The following is a 25,818-nucleotide window of genomic DNA, read 5'->3' as shown; positions in this document are numbered from 1 at the left end:
GGTGAACCCAGGGTAGGCCCAGGAAGCAAGTGGTCGTTCAGAGACTCTCCCCGGTATGGGAACGCACAGTTGAAAACCAGTCTTGTCTTTCCATTCTGCCGAACAACATGGTGAGGTATATACCAATGCCGCTAGGGGTTTCTTTCTTTCTCCTCAGCAGTGAGCATGCGGACGAGTCCTGCCTCCTTCAGTTCCCGGATTTTCTTGGAGTGCTCAACAGCGAGTGCTGGATCTCTCTGGAGACGTTGCTCATTCCGTTTCAGAGCAGGCGACACTGCACTTGCCGGACAGGTAAGTACCTCGTTGTCACGTCTCCACAGGAGGGGGGTTGCGACACGGTCAATTCCATCTACATTTACATAGGTAGATTTTGCCTCAAGGAGATCAACCGCTCGCTGGTCCTGCTTGGATCGAGTGGCTTGTTTTCGATCAAGATACATCTGCGCATCGTGCTGCCACATCTTACAAACGTTCTCGTGGAGAACTCTGTCGGCTTCCATGGGTGGTAGTACAGACAAGAAGTTTACTTCATTCTTGCGCCTGGACTTCAGAATGGGGCCCTGGACAGCCCACCCAAGTTTGGTGCGCACAGCCACTGGTGCACCTTCGGGACCAAAATGACTCTCAATGGGAACAATCAGATCTGGGCGATCACTGCCGATCAGCAATAAGGGCCGTGCCTCCTTGACTTCCTGCAGTGGAAGACACCGCAGATGAGGCCACCTCCTTTGCAAATCTCGTGCAGGAACAGAATGCTCTGAAAGCCTCAACATGGAAGACGAAAAGACATTGGAAATGGTGATGCGTGAATCTTGGTCGTGGGTTGGTGCAATATCGACCAAGACTATCACGCCCTTGCAGGGGGTACATTCCTCCCTGGCGGTTGCAATTGGCATCTTGGTGCTCTCACCCTTGAGGCCAAGTGCCTTGGTAGCTTCGCTAAGCATCAAGGAGAAGTTGGCGGCATTGTCCAACAAGCAGTATGTCTCCAGCTGTCGACCATTGGCATAGAGCGTGACTGGCAAAATCTTCATGCTGACATCAGGGAGCCAAGGGTTTCCATCCCCGTAAAAGACAGACAGGTTTGGGTCGAAGGAGGAATAGTACACTCCATACCCTGGTTGCTCTATCAGATCATGGAGAACGGTCAGGTGCATCTTGTCGCATCAGCGACAAGGCTTGCGTAGGTCGCACTCCTTTCCGTTTTTTTGCAGGTGTGCACACTGCCAGCAGCGTTTGTCAGCCTTAATCCACTTCATGCGCTGTTCCATCGTGAGATCGCTCAATTTGTCACATCGAGAGAGCCAGTGTTCTTCCCGGCAGTGGGGACAACTCTTCCGGAAGGGTTTCTTGCCATCACTTCGGGTAGCCTTATAGGCAGATGCGCCCTTTGGCGGATTGCTGGAAGTCTTTCCAGCCAGTTCCATGTGGTAGGCGGCTGCACCTTTTCTGCGGCGGTCCCGGTTGGTTGGGGGGGAGTTCAACCTTAATACTCTCGCTGAGCTGCACCTTCTTTCTGGCTATGGCCACCGTGTCTTGCAGCCACATGTCGATGTCAAGCAGAGAAAAGTTGTTGACATTTCTGGCCTTCATAGCCTTCAAAAAGGCCGTCTGATGGGTATGTGACAGGCGACTGTACGGGATGCAAGCTGTAGAGTTGGCATTCAGTTCCGTCTGGCCTTCCGGTGCACTCTTGAGTTGCGTGACCAACGCTGACACCGCTGCTGCAAACTCTACCATCCCCTTGGAGTCACTGGCTGTCAGTCTCGGCCACGACGTAATCTGGTCAATTTTGGCACGTATTAGGACACCAATATCACCATAAAGCTTCTTGAGGGTGGACATGGCCTTAGTGAAGGGGCTACCATCATGCTCAAGCCCGAGGACATCCTTCTTGGGTTGACCCCTTAACTTCGACCTGACGATGAAGTATTTTTGTAGCTCGCTGAGGTGGACTAAGGGCTTGATGCAGCCATCTATCATTGCCTCAAAACAACGAAACTCTGCTGGGTCGCCTCCCCCGAAGTTGGGAACCTCCATGTTTATACCTCCGGCTGAGGCTGCCAACATGGAGCTTAACATCATTTGGCTTGAGGAATTGAAAGTAGGCGGTTCGGAAAAATCAGAAACCCTAGCAGTAGAGGCAGAAACCTGAGTAGGAGTGGGGTTTGTTCCGAAAGTGGGAGAAGTTTCATGGTAAAGATTATGAGTACCAGCATGGTACGGTGCCAAACTGGGTTGAAAGGCAGTGAAGTTGTGATCAGGTGCCAAGCTGCCTGGCATCATGCGGCACTGAGCAGAGAGCTCAGACCATGTGGGCGCGGAACTCGCGGCGGTTTGCGCGAATTGCACGAAGCTCGCGACTGGTTGCGCGAAGCTCGCGACGGATTGAGCGAAGCTCGCGACGGGTTGCACGAGACTTGCGACTGGTTGCGCGAAGCTCGCGACGGGTTGCACGAGACTTGTGCCTGGTTGCGCGAAGCTCGTGGCTGGTTGCGCGAGACTCGCGTCTGGTTGCGCGAAGTTCGCGACAGGTTGCGAGTAGCTCGCGGCTTGGTGCACGCATTTTGGGCGCCGCCGGGTTTTTTGCTACCGGCAAGCTCGGAACACTGGCAGAGGGTGAAATTACAGAATGGCTTACAACACTAGTAATATTTGGCAAAACATGTGATTTTGAATACAAAGGTGTGTCACTCATGCTAGTTTGTACAAATTCGGATTCTACCCTAGCCAGATTAAAATTGAGTTCAGCAGTTTGCAATTGTCTCTCGAGCTCAATCTGTCGAGCAAATTGTTCCTTTCCCTTCAGGATTCGGCTTTCTTCATGTTCGGCGACCAGCCGTGCCTGGGCCAACTCCATTTGTCTTTCACGCAGTGCCAGCTCCTCTCTTGCTCGCTGTGCTGCCAGTAGTCGCTCGTCTAACTCTTTGCTCTGGGCCATCGTGGTTCTTTCTAGCTCGAGTCGTCGCTTGGCCGCTTCATAGTCCTGCTGCTTTTCCACAGCACGCCTGCGAACAGACGAGTGGCTACTACTGCGGCTTCGCTCTAATGCAATTGAGCTGCATGTACAGTGCTCAGATGGAAGTATTGCAGACTCAGCAACTGCGGGTAGTTTGTCCGTTGATTCTGAAGGACCCTCGGTGGGTGGTTTTGGAGCTGTTCCTCTAGGTCTGAGGACTCCTTTTTCTACGTTGCCGTCCATTCTGCTAATTGTTTTATTTGTATGCCCTTTTGTGCTCAAGCTTTATTCCCATCACGTCAGTGTCACCACTTCCATAACCAGCCCAATGCCTTCCGATTCCCGCGGTTGCTATGTCGGTTCACTGCATTGGTTCGCATGGTGACGCTATTGAAATATTAAAGTCGCAACAGGGACCCATAACAAAGATGTTCTTTGAGCAAGTAGTGATCCGGCCAGAGTAAGTCCCATTAAGCAGGATGAGTATGACATTGTTTCAAGGAATGTGGTTAATGCCATAGGATTCATTAATAGATGAAACCATATTTTTTTTATAAACTTTGGCCTTTTAAACATCAGACGAATTTATTTCCTGTTTTTTTGTGTGATTACACACAAGACTTTTTGGCATTACTATCAAAGACCCAAAATGTGGAAAGTTTGAGACTGCGTCTGTGTCTAGCAAAGGCCAAATATTGAATTAAAAGTTCTTCTCCATTAACTTGCTTCACTCACAAGATAGTGGTTTTACCAACTACATGCATTTGTTGAGCATGCAGAGCACTAATCAAAGAAAAAAAAATAATTAAAACTAAAAGAAACAATATCTGGCATCATGCTAAATGAAGGCATGCGCATTTTTAGCTACATCATTGCACTAAAACACTGCCAATTGGTCTAGTCATTTGGTCAGGTTGATATATGACGTATTCCAATCTTTTCTTGCAAAGTGCAATTACCTTGAATATAATTTACAAATAAAAACATACCAGGAATCTTTTCAGAAGCAACATTATACTGAATACATGTACACATATGAAAGCAAGTCACAACACCATTTTTAAAGCCTGGTAAAGTGATTTCATCTGTTAGAATAGCCATTTTCAGAAAGGTTCAAAGTCGTAGCATTTTAAATTGAATGGGTATGTGAATACCTTTTTAAAAACCCCAAGTAAAAAGTAAAAGTAAAAGTGGGGGGTAAAGTAAAGGAGTAAGTAAAAAAAAAAATTGACATATGTAAATATATATACAGGGCGAGTCAAAAAGAAAGTTACCCAAATTAATGCATTTTTTTCTTAAAAACCAATCAAATTTGAAACACAGATGATGTATATCTGAAAAGAGCATCTTCCACTCATCTAAAAAAAAAAATTACTGAAAGTGATCCACGCTACCAGGAGTTATGAACGTTTTTACTAAAAGAACCACAAAAGAATGAACCAAGAAATCAATTCAGTTCAAGAGATGTTGTGAAGGTATTGGTTTTGACTTAAAATCGCTTTTATTTTGATTTGTGATAATGTCATGATGAAGTCACAGTTTTTGTCACATCTTTGGACAATAGTGCATGTTTGTACAAAGTTGCATCTTCATCCCTTGAATAGTTAAGGACACCTTCCGTTTGTTATTTATTCATTCATGCTTTTGACTTCACCTAACTTTGACCTTCCGCTAACCCTTGAAGTAAAATTCAAGCGACTTCACGTACCCAACATGAAAAGTTTATCTAGGCATGGTCTATCAGATCACAAAGTGTGAACATGATTCATCTTTTTGTTCATGAGTTATGATTGAAACAAAACGGTCACTTTTTGAATTAAAATCACTTGTAATTTGACAACCACGCGTCTCGCTAGCTGTTTCAAAAGAGACCAATTTTACATTTTCAGCCTATTTAACAACTTGACCCCACATGGACTTTGGGTATGTGACCTTTGACGTCATTATCATATGAACGTTGCCGTGTCGCATCTATGACCTGAGTTTGGTTCCAATTGGACTTAAAACTTTTGAAATGAGACCAATTTTACATTTTTAGCCTTTCTTACAACTTCATTTCAAATGACCTTGTGACCTTGGTATGTGACCTTTGACCTTGGTATGTGACCTTTGACATCATTATCATACAAAGGTTGCCATGTTGCATCTATAACTTAAGTTTGGTTCCAACTTGACTTCAACTTTTGAAATGAGACCAATTTTTCGAAACTTTAACCAAAATATTACATACACACGGACGGACATAGGCCTACGGATGTAGCGTTTTCAGATTATCAATTCTTAATTATGGATTCGTCTCAATTTTTAGCTAATTATCACACACTAATTTTCGTTCATTTGAACAATTGTTCAGACACTATCAGCATCGACCCGACTGAAAAGTGCTCATTTACATGTAGACACTTCTTCTCAGAACACAGCCATGCCAAAATCATCACATCAGTCCAACCCCCCAGATGACTCAAATGTTCATCCTGAGAACACGAATAACGCAACTCGCACAACCCGTTCCAGACGTAGAGTGCAAACGCTATACATTCACCCATTAATTGCCACAAACTCACTGGAAGGTAGCCTTTAGTCAAGTCCCACGCGCTTACCCGGACACGTGACGCACTCCGGATGGTGACATATAAAAAGACTAGCACGAGCGGCAAAGCCGCGAGGGCATTTACCATCTCGTGGAGAATGCTTATGTTTTTCTTTACATTTGTCTACCGATTTGGTAGACATGCATAATGCATTACCCGTTGTGAATTGACCAATGAAAATGCAGAATTACAAACGTAAATCAGCCATCGTCTGGCGCCAGACAGCACGCGCGCCATGGCGCGCTTGCTGTTGCTGGTAACCGCAAACCACCGTTAGATGATTGGTTTATATTCCTTGATGTATATTACCTGAATAAATGAATAAGTGATTAGTTCCACGAGATAGTAAAGGCCCTCTCCAACCTCGTCCCCAGTGCTTACTTTATTTCCAACCGCGTTTCCAATAGTAAACCCTGGATAGGAAACTTTCTTCCTGTATCCTGATTGGATACCGCAATTGGCTAGTAATGGATTTTTATCGTGTACTTGGTGCTATATATTCACAACGTGCAGTACGTGTTTTCGCGATCATTCGTCCACGCCTTCTCGAAAATACTAATTTCCTTTCCAATTTGCTCATATTAATATGAAGTATGATACTGCATGTTGTCTCGATAAGATCGTAACAGTTTGATTTCAAAAATCGTGTTTTCGTAACTCACGCCGTGCTCGCGCTGCTACGAATTGACTCTGTTTTTACCCCAGACACCGCATACAAAAACAAACGCTAATGTGTAACGCATATCCAGGCACCAGACTGTTCCTCATTTGCATACGTGTGCAAAAATCTTGCACATGCAAATGATCCAATACCAGGGTGAGAGAGCAGGTAGTGGTGGGCGCGTACTGCTCGACACCCTGGGGACGAGGTTGGGCCCTCTCGGCTCTGCCACTCGTGCTAGTCTTTTTACGTGCCAGCATCCGGGATGCGTTACGTGTCTGGATGGTCCGGGTATAGGGGAGTGGGACTTGACTAAAGGCTAACTGGAAGGGGGCTCCTGTAGCGTTTTCAGATGGTCAATTCTTAATTATCGATTTGTCTTAATTTCTAGTTAATTTTCACATTTTAAACACTTTAATTATCAATGTTCCTTGAACATTTTAATGATCATTCCTGTATAACGGTTAATTCTACTGAATGTATTACTCATCATTTTTCTTATATACATCATACACCCACAGGGTGCTTATGCAATCCCGGGACATACCGTTATTTCGTTTTACCGGTTTGGATTTCCTCAATAACACAAACCGTGAACAATAAACCACTGACCGTTTTGTCGTTTTACAGTTTTGTAAAATGGTATGAAGTCACACCAAAAAAAAAACCTATTTGTCCTTTTTTTTATTGTAAAAAGCGATAAACGTTTAGTTGCTTTATTTTAAGAGTCTTGTTTTACAAAAACACGACAATGACAAAACGGTCAATAGTCTTGTCGACCATTTTTGGATTCAGGTTTGGCAATTAAGCAATGCACCTAGGAATGTTAATGTGTCCTTGGGATCGAGTCACTGCCTGGGAATTTGCCCTCCTTACATTTATTTATGCCGTATTGAAGAGCTGCGCCGAACTCCAATTTCCTTCAACATATCTGCAACTTCTTCATATGTCTTACCATCCTGTATCCATTGTGAAATTTCCTCCTTGAAATTTCCCAGCGCCATTTGTGCTTGCAACTCTTTAAGCCCCACCAACTGAATTGCAGTAGATGGGGGTCAGGGTCAGGCCAAGAATCTCACCACCCATTACTTAAACCACAGTAACACTTCTTCGTGCACGGCATGGCCCCTCCACCCCCTCTGCCCACTGCCACAAAATGCACCACAGACTGTTAACTATGACTACACTGAAATAAAAAACAGTCTGTATTCAATACTGACCGTTTTGCTGATTAAAAGTTATTTGTGTAAAATTGTAAAACAAACAACTTTGATCGTAAATGCTGTAATGCATTTTACTGAACTGATAAAACGGAATCACCGTATTTATCTTAATACCGTTTGACCGTTTTACAAAACTGTAAAACGACAAAAAGGTCAATGGCTTGTTTACTGTTATTGTTTTTGAGGAAATCCAAAACGGTAAAACAAAATAACGGTATGCGGATTTTATGCACTGTGTAGTCCCTATAGTTAAGCTTTATACAGAGCAAATGACCTTCACTGCCCACGCACAAGTCACAGAGCAGTTTCTCAGTACAACGAAGTTACTTGATCATTGTTTTAAGGTACTATTACTCATTCATAGTCATCTTTCTGAGATTCATGGAAACCAAAACATGACTAAGTTTTCCCATTCTAAAACCCTAGTCACACTAGAGGCGGAATGAGCCAAAATGCCGTCGGAATGAAAATTCTTTGTATATTCATGGATGTTCGAAGTGCATTCTAAAACTTCTGACTGCATTCTGAGTGCATTCCAAATATTCGGGCCCATTCTTGTGGCCGGCCCGAATGTGTTGCTCATGCTCAAAACTTTCGAGGTGCATTCGAAGTGGAGAAATATCGAACGGCATTCGAAGTGTATTCTAACTGCACTCTGACTGCATTCTAAATATTCTTACGGCATTCCAACAGCATTCAAAACATTCTGATCGCATTCTAGGGAGAATCGAAAGGCCAAGCCACTTCAAATCCTGTAAGGATGTCCCGAACGCGCCTCGAATGAGCCGGAATGCACCTCAAATGCATCTCGATTCATGTTTCGATTGCTGCCAGAATCTATTTCGATATTAAAAGAATTCAGCTGGAATGCACTTCGAATGCCGTCAGAATCTTTCGATTGCCGCTCGAATGCGGCTCGAATGCAGTCGGAACGTCCCGATTGGCCCTCGAATGAGTCCGGACGTAATTCAGAACAACGCCGAATCGCATAAAAACGCGGCCAGCTGCCGTTGGAATGTCAGTCTGCATTGAAAAGTCGCCTGGTTGGGCTGAGACTGATGAAAATGCTAGATTCGGCAGCATTCTATATCCTATCGGGGACCATTCGAAGTACATTCTAAAAATACTAGCTGCATTCTGTTTGAATTCTTGGACATTCCAACCATATTCAGTGGCCATTCCGGGAGCGTTCTGACTGCATTCGAGGTGAATTCATACAGCATTCGAGGCATGCACGTACCTTCCAACCAGACTTCGAGCGGTATTCGGGCAGCAATCGAAGTGCATTCTAAATATTCTGACTGCATTCTAACAGCATTCTAAATATTCCTACTGTGTTCCAACTACATTCGAGCTGCATTCGAGAGCTAATACACCCGGAATGTGCAAGAATCATTTGAGGCGGGTTTGAAGCACACTGTAAGTATTTGAACGGCATTCTTACAAAGCTTGGTCAATTTGAAATTCCCTCCCGAATGTGGCACGAATTTTGAAAATTCTTCATTCCGGCTGGTTCTGCTTGATTCCTGCTGATTCTGAATAAGTGTGACGGGGGTCTTAAGTATTTCTTATTCCAGAGACATCCTGTTTTCCACAAGTACATCATTTCTGCTCCAGCACGAGCAGTTCCTCATTCTATTTCATTGAACCCGTTCATTCAATTTCAGCTACTCACTTAGTTCAACTCATTCAGTTCATTCGATTTAATCTTTGTCTCAGGTCGCTTCAACCAGTTTAGTTAATCAATGTATATTAAAATATTGTTGTGGACTAAATGGTCACGGTAAACACGGTCCTCAACCAAAGAATTGTATCAGCTTATCCATTCCCCAACACAGACATACATATGGACAGACATATGATTGCATGGTCTCTTTCCTGAACTTTGTTGAGGCCAGAAACAAAAAATACGTAGAATTATTATCAAGAAAAAAGCACAACGAACACGAACACAAAAGAATGAAGACAAAACCTTAGGGTGATGCATCATGATGGGGTCACCCAATTGCAACCATTTTAAAACGGTGACTGGATGGTACCCGATCACTAAAATATTTTTTAAATAAACTGCCAACCCTATGCACACCTAGATATGTATGGTCGGTCAGGTTATCCGAAACACAGCATTAGGTTTGCTGGCCTTACCAACACTTTCATTTTTGTTAAACATATGAACACAAAGAGGGTCAGGACCACTTTGCCCTGCATGAATTTGTTTAATAACAACCTTGTCGACACTGCCTAATGATCTCTCCCTTGCTAAAGCTCAGCTCCTTTGAGTCCTTGCCAATGAAGCTCTGCACTGCCACCATGAACTCCACCACATCTGACTAAGGGAAAGAGGTTAGTTTTATGAGTGAGAGGAATAAAGCAAAGCCAAAGAAAAAAAAATTAAAATAATGTAAAAATGTTTTTTTTTTTAAAGCAAGTTACATTGTTTGCCAAGAGGGTATGTTTGGAATCCTTGCTGTGTTGTCAAGTCCTTTTCATTTGTTTTCTGGTTCAAAAAAAAAAAAATTGTTGTAATCAGGTGGTATATGGCCGGAATCGTGACCGACTGGTCCAAATCACCAAACTTGGCAGATAGATTCTTATAGCCCTAAAGAAGATATTTAGAAGGGGTGACACCTGAAATTATTTTGGGAAGGGAGCCTAATTTGCATAAATCTTCAATACCTGCCGTATTTACACCGACGCTACTGCTAGAATTCACATAGATAGTGATGTCTCAAACGAAGTGAGGATAGAGAGAGGTGTCAGACAAGGAGATACACTATCCCCAAAGATCTTTACATTAACACTGGAGGAGATATTTAAGAAGTCCAACCTAGAGTAGAAGGGGATCAACATAGATGGAGAACAGCTCACTGATCTCAGATTTGCAGACGTTGTAGTTCTGACCACGTCATCGGTTAAAGACATGGAACATCAGCTACACAGTCTAAATGATGAAAGCAAACAGGTTGGATTACAAATGCACAGGGGAAAGACTAAGTTCATGACACACTTTGAGACAACAGAAGAAATAACAATAGAGGGTCATCTGATAGAGAAAGTGGAGAGTTATAAATATCTTGGCCAAACACTGAAGATGGAAGACGCCACAAGAGAAGAAGTACAAAGTAGGATCAAGGGAGGATGGAGATATTTTGGAAGGTACATGTACAAACAAATTACTAACGGACAATATCATTTAGAAGAAGGATTTACAACCAGTGTGTCCAAACGACAATGACTTATGGGGCAGAGACATGGGCAACAACCAAAGAGATGGAACAAAAATTGACAACAACACAGAGAGCCATGGAAAGGAGAATGCTCAATCTATCATTATGGGACAAAATCAGACATACCTTCATAAGACAAAAACAAAAGTCAAAGATATCATAGAGAAGATCAAGGAAATGAAATGGAGATGGGCAGGGCACTTAGCAAGAAGACAAGACAACAGAAAGACCAAGAGACTATGGCAACCAAGGACTGGCAGAAGAAGAAGAGGCAGACAAAGGAGATGGAGAGATGAAATCACCACATATATGAACACGGCAACATGGAGTAGAATGACAAACAGAAGAGAATGGAAACTGCTCGAGGAGGGCTTCATCCAACAATGGATGACCACAGCCTGATGATGATGATGATGATGATGTATATATTCACTCCTACATTTTGATACATAATACTATATTTTTTTATTATTTGAAAGGTATATTTTGGGGATTCTACTTACATATCCTCACTTAAATAACATTTTCTAAAGCATATCAGAGACCGCGGGACCCGATTTCATGGCTCTGCTATTCCACAGAATTCCACCCTTACAGTCACCAACGACAAATTCTGCGCTATATGTAAGCACAGAATCCTTAGTTACGGAATGTACGCATGCGCAGAAGCCAACATTCTTCGCTGACCCATGAAATACGCTTGCTGTAAGCATGGAATTTTCTGCTGTAGTAAACACAGCTTTTCGCTAACTGTAAGCAGAGCCAAGAAATTGGGCCCAGATGATTATGAGGACATCATAAAGATACAAAATGGCTACCAATATACCCTAAAATGGCGCGCATTTACCTTTTCCTCACATATCATCCAGCTGTCTCGCCAAACGTCGGTATTGATGAACTTCAAATTCACAAGGATACTTACTGGCACAATTACCCTAAAAAAAACAAATGACAGTAAAAAAAGGGGGAAATGAGGTGTCCATAAATTGGGCTAAAAAATAGGCGAAAGGTTGCCTAAAGTGGGGGACTTGAACAAGTTCAAGGAAATCCTTCAAAATAAGAGGTTATTGTTGTTTACAAATAATTATGTCTATGTCAAAACGTTTTCTTACCAATAATTTGGGGGATTTCCTTGAACTTCTTCGAGTCTCTCACCTTACCCTTCACCTACATTTAGCCAAATTTACGGACACCTCGTTTTTTCCCCCGTTTTTGTTTTCTGGGCTAAATATCACAATGTGGTCATTGTTCACATGATTTTCCATAGGGTCACTGTGCAGCAACTTGGTGAATTTGAAGCTCATCAATACTGAGGTTTGGCAAGACTACGTGATGATATCTGCAGACAAGGTACATGCACACAACTTTAGGGTATAATAATAGCCATTTTGGATCGTTACTTTGTCCTCATAATTATTCAGTCTCTTATGTGCTTTAGAAAATGTTATTGAAGTAAGGATGTGTAAGTAGAATCACCAAAAACAAAATACCCAAATATGGGAACACATATAGTACACGGCAGGTATTTACGATTTATGCAAATAGGCACCCTTCCCAAAAGAATTTCGGGTGTCAACCCTTTCTAAATATCTTCTACTTGGTTATAAGAATATAACTGCCAAGTTTGGTGCTTTGGACCAGTCGGTAATGATCATGTCAAAAATTGGGTCTAAGCCACGTGACTATTGGGAAAAATCACAAATTCTAACTTCACGTAAGCATTTAACAACTGATATCATTGCTACAAAAAAAAAACATCAACAAACAGAGGGGGCTGGAAGAAAAATGGATGCATGGCAAGCAATTTTGTCATTTTTATATTAAGCAAGTTTTGTTCACACTCCCACATGAAAAAATATGTTTCTATTCTACCAAGAGTGGGCAGACATTAGCTGTGAAATCTTGTACTTGCACACAACTTTTTTTTTTGGCATCGGCATGATTGGAAACAGCGGTTTTGCATGCATTTATATAATTTACCTTTATTCCCATTCCCCATTGCATCAAGTGAAATTTGCTTTCGGGAAATCGACAGAAACTGTGTTGCATATGTTCTTTGCCTTGCTTAACTTACGCACAGTTTTGTGGAATCGGCTGCTGCTATATCGTTCTTGCCTCTCACAAGCCACAGTTGATACCTGTGATTCTGTTATCATACCTGTGATTCTGTTATCATGCCTTTCCATAAAGATGAGATTTCAAAATAAGGTGGAAAATTTGAATCTCTCAAAAATCTGGCATTTTATTTCAGATTGTTTGGCATATCGATTATGTGATATGCAAATAAAAAAAAATTTAAAAAAAATTCAATTGCACCGCAGTTTAATGTACTACCAGTTAATGCACACATGCCACAATTGTTAAATGCAAATTCAATGCAGTTGCTTGTTATACGTACATAGTACATGAGACTTACTTACACTTGTTAGTGTTACATGCACTTCAAAGCATTACTGTAACAAAATAACAGCACAGAGTAGACTTGTTTGAACAATGCTCATTTGTAAAGAAATGAATATTTTGCAAAATCTGAAGGTCTTTCCTATTCCAGTGAGAAAACACTCACGTTTGTGTACACACCAAAATTCACTGAAAGAGTAGCCCAAGTCACACACTTCTTGCCCACTACATGTTCCACAGAAAGCCCTGAATTACAAAGATGTGTCCTACTGTCTTTAAAAAAAAAAAAAATTTTAGGTTTTTTGGGAACTTCCAAATGATAGGGATGGTAAACAGAGGTGAATGTTTTCTTACAATGAAAAATCTCTTCAGATTTTGTAACTCTAGTACAGAAAACAAATCACCTCTGGTTGATGATAATTGCAGAGTAGCAATGAGGATCCCATGAGAAAATGGGACACACAGCTGCAACAGAAAATGTCAAAACCTAATTGTCTGAAAGCTTGTGGAGACATTAACAGGAGATGCCCAGTTACTGTAAATGAGCTTCATAGACTTTGCGGCCTGCTGATCATGCAGTTGCATGAAAAGATTTTGCACAATTTTTTCTCTGAGAATGGGATTTCAAAAGCAGATGAGCCCAGGATGTTGACATGCCACATTTTTTTGTGGCATGGGCTTAAGATTTTGCTCCTTGACTAATGGAAAGACTTGCTATTGCTTCCGATACCCGTTGAGAGCGATTGTGGTCAAAGAGGCCTGAGGGTGAGGCAGACAGTTGTGATAAACAGCTGGTGTATTTCAACTATCACAGGTAATACTTCAGAGCTTGCATGAGGCACCATTAATTTTCTTCTTCTACTGATGAGAAGGGTGTCAGAATTGGAACAAAGATATCAGGGGCACAGAAATCAGTCAGCATTCACTTTTAGGCGAAATGTTATCACTGAGATAAAACTAACATTGCTAGGCTCACAACACATTTGATATCTAGCATGAAATGTACTCCTACGGCAACATGTTGCTGCAGCCAACAAAACTTAAAGTTTTAATAGTGAGCTGATGCAGTTAAGAGCACCTTGCTGGTTCAAATGGAGCTTTGGTAAGTGACATGAGAACAGCACCTGGATCCTAGGATGGTATAGTTAGCTTCCTCATGGGACGTCTGTCATTGAAACATACTGTGTGATGCACATAAGGATGTTATAGGCCAAACAACTTCCCCTCAAATTATTCACCAAGATTTAAAAGAATTCCCTGAACTGGCATAAAAATCACAAGCAAGGTATTCACAATTTCCGAATTGAAACTTATGAGAAGTATCACCCTTTATAAGAAAGTCAAAGTGGAATTTCCTGCATTTAAGCCTGACACAGCAGTTGCTACCCAGCCCTGACAAAGAACACTAGTCCGAAACTTTGGCTCCATATCACCAGTGAGCACTGTTTCGTCTTTATTTCTACACAATTGATCAGTGCTATGCAGCAAACCTTTAAAAAATAACGATATTTATAGATACATTTTAAAAAATTGGAAAGCAATTGTAAATAGTGATTGGACAGGATTAATTAGTAACAGCATACACTTTCAAAAATGTAACAGAAGAGATTTCACTGTTATGATGATGTCTGACTGAAGATCTTTATAACCACAATGTAGTTGTCTCTCCAGACACCTCCCTAGATAGTCACAAAAGTACCAAACAATTGAGGTGGAGCTGGCCCTTTGAAGCTGACCAGGTCCCAGCCATTGATTGGTTGTCCAGATGGGCACCCCAGCCAAGATCTGAGGCATCTGATGTCACGTTAGCTGAAGGGAAGGGTTGAGGGGGGAGAAACAGGGAAGCTGATCAAAGATAACCTGAGATTGGGTTTTGACATGTATGGAAATCACACACATAGAACTTGTAAATGACATTATGTACATCCTATACCAAGGGATCTACCAGACTTGCTGTGAGACACAAGAGGCAAAGCCAGGCCTTTGCTGGGATGACTGGAGAAGACATGAATCAAGTATGCCATCCTGAAGAGTAGTAGAGACTGACATTGCTCTGCAGTTGAGGAAGGTCTGCAAGCAGCTATTTTGAGGGTAGCTCCAAGATAACCATACTTCAGGACTGGACTGTTTGAGTTGACTGTGTGAGTTTCGATTCAACTTTTTTGAAGGTAGTGTTGACTTTATTGAGTTAGAGCCGACTTTTTGAGTTTCGAGTTGACTTCGAGTTTAGACTCGACTTTTCAAGATTTGAGTTTGCTTTTCATTTTTTTGAGTTTCGAGTTTGATTTATAACAAAAAGATGTATCTTAGATACCAGTGTTGAATAATTCACGTCAACTAAGCATGTTAAGCTATGCGGATAAATTACTTGTCTTACCTCGATTTTAAAATTGGATACAAACGTTTAATTTCAATAAGTTTGCAAATGTGCAAAATTTTCTCTGGCAGCTTCGACACAAACTTGCAAATGCTTTATTTGTTTTCACTCTTCTTTTCTGTTTTTACATTTTGTCCGAGATATTTGGTTTTCAGGTAGAAATCAATGATCAAAAAATGACCGAAAAGTCGTCAATTTCAGTTTATTTTGGTAACAGATCCAGTCGTAAAAAAACATGTTATGGTAACTTTTCATTTTAATATCACCCAAAATGCTAGTCATAACGACAAAATGCTAGTCATAAGGACAAATGTTTTCTCCTCTTATCTGAAAATTTCATAACTTATTTTATTATGCTTGTCAGAGACCTGATTTAAATTTTTCCCCACCTACTTTTGAGATGTCTTCGTCTGCTTGCATAAAAAAAAATGCTGTCGTCTGCTTCAAAACAAAGGGTGCATGTGCGCTGGTAATGAACAATGGTTGAATGGGCATGGACATAGTGTTGAGAAGGCAAGGGAAACTAAAGAAAACCTGTCCAATAATACCATATGGATGAAAAAAGGCTGTCTTTATCAGGTAAGCCTCTAATGGCTACCTGGATATGGTGTGTCAGCTTTGGTACGGTAGTCAAATAAAGACAATGAACGATTGTGGGAATGTTAGACTCGGCAATGCTGTCGATCTCACGAACAAAAGTTGATGCAGATTGAATTTCATGTTGTCCAAAGAAATACAGAGCATTCCTGTAGTAATGAGGGTAATAGTAGCATGGTCAATCTACAAGTAAGGACATTCAATTGCGCCATGACCTTAACTCTTTCGCTACAGAATTTAATTTACCTATTTTGTCCCGTTTGGACGTAATAAATCGCTGGAAATTCCGCCGAGCGTCGATGTGGGCACCGCCATCTTTAAATGTATCTCCGTAAACAAACTGCTCACAATAACCTGCAGCGCACCCAGGCCAGATGGAGAGCCACTGGCAGCAGCTCAAACTAGGGTCAGAGGTTATATGATATAAATTATGTAGATATGGCACACGTCATGGGGATACCCTGTTTATTCACAGCGACGTCACCGAGCCGCTGCCAGCGGCTTGCCGTACGACTTGTACAATTTGTGTGTGCCGCTGTCAGCGGCTCGCCGTAGCGAAAGAGTTAAATAACAACCAAGTTGCGAAGTGCTTAGGCTATTCACACTGATGATTGTTGCTGGGGAAGGAGGATAACATATGAGGTTGGGAACGGTGCAGAAAATGTCATGGTGCACGTGGAAAACTTGGCTGATAATAAGTAGGTGTAATAGTTGTGTAGTCCTATCCATGCAGAGTACTACTTGTGTAATCCTTGCGGTGGATTTACGATGAAAACAATGCTGATGTCCCATGGCCCCGGTGACCAGGTAGGGGTGGTTGAATTATCCAGAGGTTACATGTACATGTAACTGTGTCAAAACCAAGCCCCGCCATCTTACATGCACATTAAACAAGTTGCATGCCAACTATGTAGCTTGAAATTGCTCTGTAACAAGTACATGTCTGTTGGATTTTTTCAGGGAGCTGTGTTAACACTGTTTAGTTGACGTTGTCCTCAAAGAATTTCCCACCACCTAGAACTGGTCGCTGCAATGGAAATATCTGAGTTTGAGTGCTGGTCATGATGATTTGCCCAAACAGCTCGAGCGGACAGCTTTCTTTCTTCTACCCTTGTTGTTGCTCAAGCACAGCAGTTGGGTTTTGTATGACGATGTACACTTTATACACATCACTGGAAAAAACAACGACTAGAATGAGCCTTTGTAATACAGTGTATTTTGTTGAACATGAAGAAGGTGGTGGAGGCTGTGGCTTGGGCTTCTTTTTCAGTGTGCATGTCTGAAGTTAGAGGCTGCTTCGAAGTTAGGTTAACACAGGCATGCCATTTTCTGTACTAGAATTTAAAAGTTTCAGATGGTGGACATGTGCACATGCAAAATACATCAAACATAAAAAAATGTAAAACAACAAAAATTTTAGTTGTTTCTCCAAATTTGTTAATTCCTTACATGATTTCAAACAAATTCTGCGACTCATTGATCATTGTCAAATTCTTGATCCCCTATCTTGAGATGACGCACTAGCTTAAACATTGAAATACTTGATATCACTTGACATACCTGGCCATTACTGTTAATGCCTGTATTGTCCCTCCTTTCCCTAGCCTCCTGTGATATCTTCCTGGCCATTCCTGGGCTTCGCCCATTGGCGTCCCGCACCCTTGATTTTGTCTGAGTGGCTCCTTCCTTCACCAGGGGAGGTGGGGGAAGAGGGGCCTTGGGTGGGAGGGGACTTACGGGTGGCCTCTTCTGTTCAAGGGTGGTGTCACTTGGGATTGGGGGTGGGGTTCTGTTGGGCATGCCGGGACTGAGTCTGTTTGGTGAGGGGGGAACTGGTTTGTTTGGTGGGGTTTGTCGTTCAGTCACAGGACTATTTCTGTTGGGTGACGGAGGTACTGGTCTGCTTGGTGGAATGGGGCTGACAGGTCGCTGATGAGTCAGGTTGGAAAAGGTCTGTTCATCTTTCTCCGCAGATTTGGGTAACAATGGCAGAGGCTGGTTAGGGTTAAAGGCAGGGCTGACTTTCCTCTTGCGGTCCAGGTTGGAGTTGTCTGTTTCCAATAGGTGGGCATGGCCATTCTGCATGAGTGGGGGAGGTGGTGGCATTCGGCGTGGAATGGTACTATCGATTGGATCATGGTTGGGTACTGGTGGGATAGGCCGGCTAGGGAGGCAGGGACTCGGTGAAGGGTTGTCATCCAGCAGGCAGTCGGTCTGACTTGGACCTCCCAGGCTGGTGGTCCGTGGAGGCACTGGTGCTGGTAGGTCTTGACCAACACCGAATGGCTTGCTGGGTAGAGATGGCAGTGCCAGGTTACTTGCCTTACTCGGGGGGCCTGGCAGAGATCTGCGGGGAGGCTCTGGTAAGGATTTAGGTGGGGGGCCAGGGAGGGACTTCCGTGGGGACTGGTTGTCCTTAGGTTTGGTGGCCTGTTGAGGAGGGGATAGGGACTGGTTGGTTGGAGACATCGGGAGGTAGAATGCTTCAGTATTATCTGGTGATGTCTGATGTTCAGACAGATAAAAATGTTAATAATGTACAAAACCAAATTAAGAGTTATACTAAGAATTTAGTCACAGCTCCCAAATTAAAATAATCATAATGTACATATGTACCTCAATACCAGCCCATCTCTAAAAATCTTACCATAGCCTTTTTTTAAGACCATAAATGATACCAGAAAATAACAGCGTTGCTCTTGAAACCCCTCAGCTGGAGTCCAGTTAAAATCCAGAACCCAATAACCTTAAATTCACCACTGTGACCTTGACCCCTGACCTTTTAACCCACAAACTAATCCCAACTAGCCCATACCCAAGGGCAACCCCCTACTGAAGTTACAAACCCAAATCTCATTTCTAAATCAGCTTAGGCCAAAAAAAAAATAGTTCTGCTTCCGGTTACATGCCTCTCAAAAATAGGTTCGGTCGGTTGGAAAAACATTTTTGGGCCAATATTTGTTGTGCTGATTGAATGGGGTATTCAGTTATATGCGAATTTCAGCCTAAACTATTTACATTGCACTACGACAGCTATGCAAAAAAAATGACAACAAATAGAGATTAAAAGTTACCTTAATTATTGTCAAAATATTTACGGTCGATAATTCTTTTTAAAAAAATGGAAAATTCAGGTCGTGCACAACGCTAGTCACGACAAGAAGCTGGCCGACACTGTCCGTACATAGCGCGGTATAAGCCTGCGTGATGCACTGTGTGTGGCGGGCGAAAACCTTGTTTTTAAGGTAGGAAATCTCGGGGAAACACGCTGCATCATATCACTCCAAATACGAGTATCACGACCTCAAAATAAATTCATGAACACGGAAAATACATACACAGACAAGAGCAAAGTTTTGTGAATTAACTTGCAAAAATGTTCTTTTTCCATCGGTGTTTTCTTGGCATTATTACGATGTAATCCGACCAAGCTGCATTGTGCAGCCATACCCATGCATAGACTGGTTACCGCATTTCCATCATGCCTTCTTTGCATTTCAGTGTGCGGCGCGGCGGGAACCAGTCATTGCTAGCCCTGCATACAGCATTATAACACTATGGTCACTATAACGCACGTTTTTCATATCATCACTGAGACATCGAATTGCATAGTTTAAATGGAGGTTTCTTCTAAGAAAAATAGCGAATGTAAGTTAGCGAACAAATAAATACAAGCATTTTTTTACGCAAACGGGTTGTTGAGAGGTGTTTTGTTCAGACAGAAAAGACATAAGGTTTTTTAATTTGTTTATTAATTTATTGTTAATTTTAATTTTTATTTTGACTTGCCAATAAAATGTTAAGGGTCGCAGCCTAAAAATAGGGCCAGTAAGGGAACCGGAAGTAGAAGTTGTTTTTTTTTGGCCTTATCATTCTGAAACCATTTACCTTAAACTCACCTAGGTGACCTTGACCTTTGACCCCCAAACCAATCCCCACTTGCCTTCTCCAAAGGGCAACCCCCTACCGAAGTTACAATCAAAACAACATTGCAAACTCAAGTTATCATCCGGAAACTAAGCAGCCGGAACGGACGGACGCCCAGACGTCTGTAACGACATAGGGACAAACGCCGTATGTGATGACAATAGCCCTAGCTCCAGCCTCTCGGCTGAGGGGTAAAAACTAGTTCTTTAATTTTTGTGTACACAACTGAAAAGTGTAAGTTTGTCAATTGGTTTTTCAATATGAAAGCAGCAGAAATAGTAAAAGCAAAAAAAGTCCCATCTTAGTTCAAATTGAGAACAAAAAGATAAGATAAACATCTAACTAATTAAGATGTTGTAGGGAAGGGAAGGTAGTGAGAAATCTTACCCTTGTTGGAGCAGGGGAAGTACTTCTGTCACCTCCTGTGTTCAGCGTAGAAACCACTTTGGCTTGGCCAAGGAAATCAATTTTATTCAAGTTGTCGATTTTGGCCTTGGGTGGGCGAAAAAGTGCACCCTTGGGCAGTTTCATTATATCAAAAGGGGCGCCAGCCTATAGGAAAATTTGAAAATTGATATTTAGAGGGAAATACTGGAATGGTACACACTGCCATCCACTGATATCAAGAAAACTTTATATGTTTACTGTGTGTTCTCCTGTGCTACATGTGAGCGCCTGACTTGCGTAATGTTTGTGACCTCATGTTAATCTGTTTCATCAGATTTAAGAAATGGGTGAATTTAATATGACTAATAGAATCATTTCTGATATGAGTTAACTGAGGTGTCTTTTTCTGATAAGGTGTCGTTTTCTGTCTTACATATAATTTACAAAAAGCCAGTTGGTTGAATAAATCTCTGGTGACAGAATTTTATACCAGATTTTAAAGCATTTTAATGTTTTCATATGGTGCTGGGAAGCATCCTGATGACAGTGTCATGAACAATTTGGCATCATAAATAAACAATAATTCATGAAAATTGTCCCCAACTTTGTCTGCCACAAACTAAACGAAATACAGTTTGCACTGTTTTGACACGTTATAAAATTGCTGAAACACTCCTCCAAAAAAAAGATGTAAGAAAAAAACTTTCTAAAGCTGAATGAAACAGCAAAAAAGGGATGAGGATACATGCTGTTTGACGTAAATTTGAAGGTGGCCATTTTGTATATAGTTTCACCTTTTGCCAACAAAAACAAGTTTGTAAACCAAAACATTTGGCTTGTGGGGTGTCACATACTTCACAGAAATCCCCGGACAAATTTGTTTCATATATTCTATTCATATCAAAAATCTATGGCAAGCCTTTTACAAGCATGTAGAAAGTAAATGTGTTTTTTTAAGAAAACAATGTTTACTTTTGCATTCTTGAGTGAGTTATCAATGGCGTCATGTTTGGTCTCTGGTTTAGTCCCCTGCGCTTCCAGCAGCAGCTGGTTGCATTTCTCTCTTTGACCCAACTTGAAGAAAGTCCAGGCCTGATTGTGAAGAACCTAATTACCACAAGGGAAAAAAAGCAGAAAATTCTACTCTTGTCAAGATTATTCATACAAGGTGGTTTTCGAACCATGCGGCTCGCCTGTTTCAATTGAGACCAATCTTCAGCATATTTTACAACTTGACCTCAGATGACCTTTGACCTTGGTATGTGACCTTTGACATCATTATCATATGAACATTGCTATGTTGCATCTATGACTCCAGTTTGGTTCCAATTGGACTTCAACTTTTGAAATGAGACCAATTTTTCGAAACTTTAACCAAAATATCACATACATGTACATGCCAGTACAGACGTACTTACATATGGACACGCATACCGACATACATAAATACATGCACAGGTGTACAAGTAGTTTATTATTTTAAATCAATTTAAAAAATACTATTGGTAATTCACTTTACATAAAACAGACACAGCAAAAGTTTAAATGCTTTGCATTTGAAAATTTAGCATTTTGGTGCCCGTTTAGTCCAGTCAATTTACGTTCTGACCTAGAACAAATTGCAACAGAATCATTCAAGCATCAAACAACTTCAAATAAATACACAAAAAACATGTGAAAAGTCTCCTTTTTCTATAAGGTGGCATTAAATTTGGGCGTGTTTTTTTTTTAAGCACCTTTTGGAGATTAAATTTGGGACAACCTTGAACAATTCGTGCGGTGACTTGCTTCGAGTTACATAAGATCATCATTTGGATCATAACCACATGTGAGGGCAGCAGACGACATTTTAAGTTTGTAACTTGGTTCACAATCCTATATTTGATGGGGATACTGTCTGTTTAAAGTCATCATTTTATCCAGGTCCCTTCAGATGCATTACAAAATCCCTAGACGTGACTGCAAGATGGATGTCAAAAACTCTTTGATTGAGGATCTGCTTTTCAAGAGAGACTTGAAATCAATGTACTACTCCACACAAGCATACTCAAGTTCTGAAGAAAAAAAATGATTCTTTGTATGGAACAGACCTCACATAATTATAACCTAAAAAATGAACTCAATAGCATTGGGACAGGGAGGTTGATTAGAACCCCCCCCCCCCCCCCACACACACACACACAGTCGTTTTTTGCTATGCTTCCGAGGATTGGCTTTGTGTTTTCCTTTGTCCCTGTAATATAACACTCTCCCATAGACTAAGCACACAAACCTGCGTTCGAGGACAATAGGCACCTTCCTTCGAGGATCAATGGCCCCTTTGTGCTCCTTTTGTTGTCTGTCCTCAGGCGTAATGCCATGCAGGAACACACCCACACACACACCCACCCCCACCCCCACTCTTCCCAGCCTTGATCTGGGGGGGGGGGGGGTATGGGCAGATATATTATTTGTAATACACTTGTCACACTGCTGCCTAATTTCTTTTCTCTAAAGGCCCAACTTCAGTTACATTTGCACTGCTAGATTTTAATCCAGTTAATTAAGTGGTTGGGCACAACCCGACCACTGTTCAGAATTGTTCTGATTAAATAAATTTTCTTTCCTTCTTTCCTTTTTTTCTCCGACAATAATTCTCCTAAACGGTATAATTAAGAACTTAAACTTTCAACATATATCAACCCTCATCCCGACTGGTGCATATTACTCTGATGTCATGATGACATCATCGGGTGTCAAATTACAAGCAATTAACAATTTCTAGATTTAATCTTTGAAGATCAATATAAAATTAACCGTGGGAGACCTAAACTTGGATTTGCGGGAATTGATCGAAACCAGAAGTGCCTTAAAATTTGAAAGTGAAAAGGGTATGAACTTGCTTTCAATGATGTAAGTCTATGGCTAGGTTGTACTTTTAGAAAAAAATAACCAGTGACGCCATAAAATGTTAAGAGTCCTCTAGCGGCAGGTTAAAACATTTTTTAAATGAATGTGTGTGGCGAAGTTTGCGGTAATCACTACAAATTAGTATATATGATGACCTTTTTACAGACAACACCTGTGCGCAAAAAGAAAAAAAACTGATGACGTCATCAGACCAGAAGTTATAATGAAAAGGCCTCTATTCATTTGAAAATTCCTGAAAAATCAACCCTGACAGATATTACCTTGATTTTGCTTTAAAATGTCAGTGTAAAAGTGGGTCTTAAACTTCCCTGTGTCTCTTGGCAATGAGCGAACTTGGACATGCCCCGCGGCACCCTTGAAATGTAAGGCTCAACACTCTTAGCCTTTAAAACGTTCATTGCAAGGCATGTACGTGGATTGCATTGTGCGTGTATAATGGCAGGGAAATTCCCCTGACTCATAGTTTATGCTTGCCAAAACTGAGAGGGCGGTACATAATTTTAATGGGTGAGCCATGTATTCCTAAGTATTAACTAGTGTACACGTTTATACAACAACTTGCTAACAGAAGCACATTTTTTTAGTTTAGATGATGTCATATGAAACTCAAAAGTTGGGCTGGCAACAGCGTGCCCAATTCAGATTTTTTTTTTAAATTGGACTTTTTTTTTCCTTCTAAAAAAGGTGCATTGGGGTAAAGAGGGTTTGGTGAGCAATACTTTGTATTGGGCCAATGGTGTGCAACCTTTACTTTTAGAGATATGAGTTAGGCCAAAAAAAATAATAAATCGGTCTCTGGTCAGCGCGCGCGCCGATTTTAATCATGCGCGTCAATCTTTTTTTTTTCCAAAATGTTACGCGGTAGCTCCTCTATTGCCGCACCTCCTCAATTTTTTTTACCAAAGAGCATCAAGGAATGGGAAATTGCACCACGGCAAATGATCGAGAGCACCAAGGCAAATTATGAAGGACACCAATGTACATGAGGACACCAAAAAAGCAAAATAGTACCCCACCTTGTCTGTACAATCCAAGCTTGAAAAAAAAAAAAAAAGCTGTGTCGCCGCGTCAATTCCGGAACTTGTAGCCCCCAAAAAACAGTTTTTGGACCCAAAAAAATGCATTTAACCACCTTCAACCTCACTGCCACATCACTCCATTGAAAGGTCTTGTCACCTTTAATTTGATACCACATTTGAGGTTGTGATCGATGCTTGCAGTTTTGAAAATTTGAACAACCATGTCCACTTCCTCATGGAATTGCCCAAATACATGTAGACAATTGCTATGTTCATGTGTTTTTTATCTGTTGGCTGAATAAATAATGGTAATACGTAGAAGAAGAAACAGCAAGATTGATCGATATAAAAACCACAATATAAGAAACCAAAATATCATTGTCAGTTGCCTTCAAAATCCCCCTCCACCCACCTCAAATTCGTACAACTTATAAGGCAAGCCTAGCTGCTTGTAGTCAATGAACTTATGACCTCTGAAGCAGCCTAGGCATTTCTCATACTGTCTCCTGGCCTGCTCTGGCCTGTTCAGCTGACACTGGACATTGCCGTCTTGATAGTAGCCAATAGCAAGGTGGGGGTCTTTGTCAACTACTGTTTTGAACACCTGAAATTAAAAAAAAATCAGTCACAGATCTGAAAAGATTATCTGGTTATTTGGTTAATTAGGCATTTCACTTGCTTTGATACATGACATTTATGACTATTGAGAAAATTACTTTGAGAAAATGAAGGTTTCCTTTCAGCAGTGTTGTACAACTTGAGTCCAGGACTCGGACTCGAGTCAGACTCAAGTCACATTTTGCGTGACTTGGACTTGACTTGAGTCACATTGGAAAATGACTCGGACTTGGACTCGACCATGATGATTCGGACTGGAGCTTGGTGATTCATGACTCGAGTCACGTATTTTCATCAAAAGAAAAAAAACCCATAACGTTACGTATTTGTGCGATGAGCGTAGCATTCTTTTTTACTCCAAAACAAAACACAGCGCCGCTGAAAATCGATACCAGGGGCCACACATGTATGCCTGGCACCTGCACAACGAGCACTAGGGCCCGGTGTCATGCCAAAAAGAGTCCAGTATTAAAAGGAAAACATATTTTGGGTCAAAACAACATGTACACACACAAGGTAAACTATTTACACTGGTATTTACCTAAAAGACAGAATGGATGATTGAAAATAATTTAAAACAAAAAATTGATTACTTTGGTGGACAACTAAGAACAAGTGACTCATGACTCGGACTCGGACTCGAGGCATGAGACTTGGACTCAAGGCTTGTGACTCGAGACTTGGACTGGGACTCGAGGCTTATGACTCGGACTCAAGGCTTGTGACTCGACTACAACACTGCCTTTCAGATGGTGCACAACCATGCGCCCCCAAGAAACCAGCTTTACATGATATTGTATGCGAACGGCTTTCAGTTCATCTGATTTAAATTGTTGTTTTTGGGGGCAAATGGAACAAAATAAAAATACTTTCATTTATATATCAATTGACAATGTCATCAGGATGTCACTTTGTTTATCAC

General features: G+C 41.5%; 1 protein-coding gene across 5 annotated transcripts in view; it reads right to left on the bottom strand.

Annotated features, from left to right (window-relative positions):
- Positions 1–25,818, bottom strand: part of LOC119720162 (neutrophil cytosol factor 2-like) — an 80,256-nt gene that overhangs the window by 6,634 nt on the left and 47,804 nt on the right. The window contains exons 6-11 of one of the 5 annotated variants that reach the window (XM_038189724.1): positions 24,691–24,882; positions 21,322–21,456; positions 20,350–20,514; positions 17,596–18,540; positions 13,466–13,526; positions 9,662–9,764 (exon numbers count right to left, since the gene is read on the bottom strand). In XM_038189724.1, the coding sequence (XP_038045652.1) occupies positions 9,694–9,764; positions 13,466–13,526; positions 17,596–18,540; positions 20,350–20,514; positions 21,322–21,456; positions 24,691–24,882 (1,569 nt within the window). In that variant the 3' untranslated portion in view covers positions 9,662–9,693. The remainder of the gene's footprint in view (positions 1–9,661; positions 9,765–13,465; positions 13,527–17,595; positions 18,541–20,349; positions 20,515–21,321; positions 21,457–24,690; positions 24,883–25,818) is intronic. The other 4 variants (XM_038189722.1, XM_038189723.1, XM_038189725.1 and 1 more) reach the window with 4 other exon arrangements.

This window comes from Patiria miniata, unplaced genomic scaffold (genome assembly GCF_015706575.1).
Source record: "Patiria miniata isolate m_02_andy unplaced genomic scaffold, ASM1570657v1 HiC_scaffold_9, whole genome shotgun sequence".
Classification (NCBI taxonomy): Eukaryota; Metazoa; Echinodermata; class Asteroidea; order Valvatida; family Asterinidae; genus Patiria; species Patiria miniata.
The sequence above is the reverse complement of the archived record's forward strand: the minus strand, read 5'-3'. Positions and strand labels throughout refer to the sequence as shown.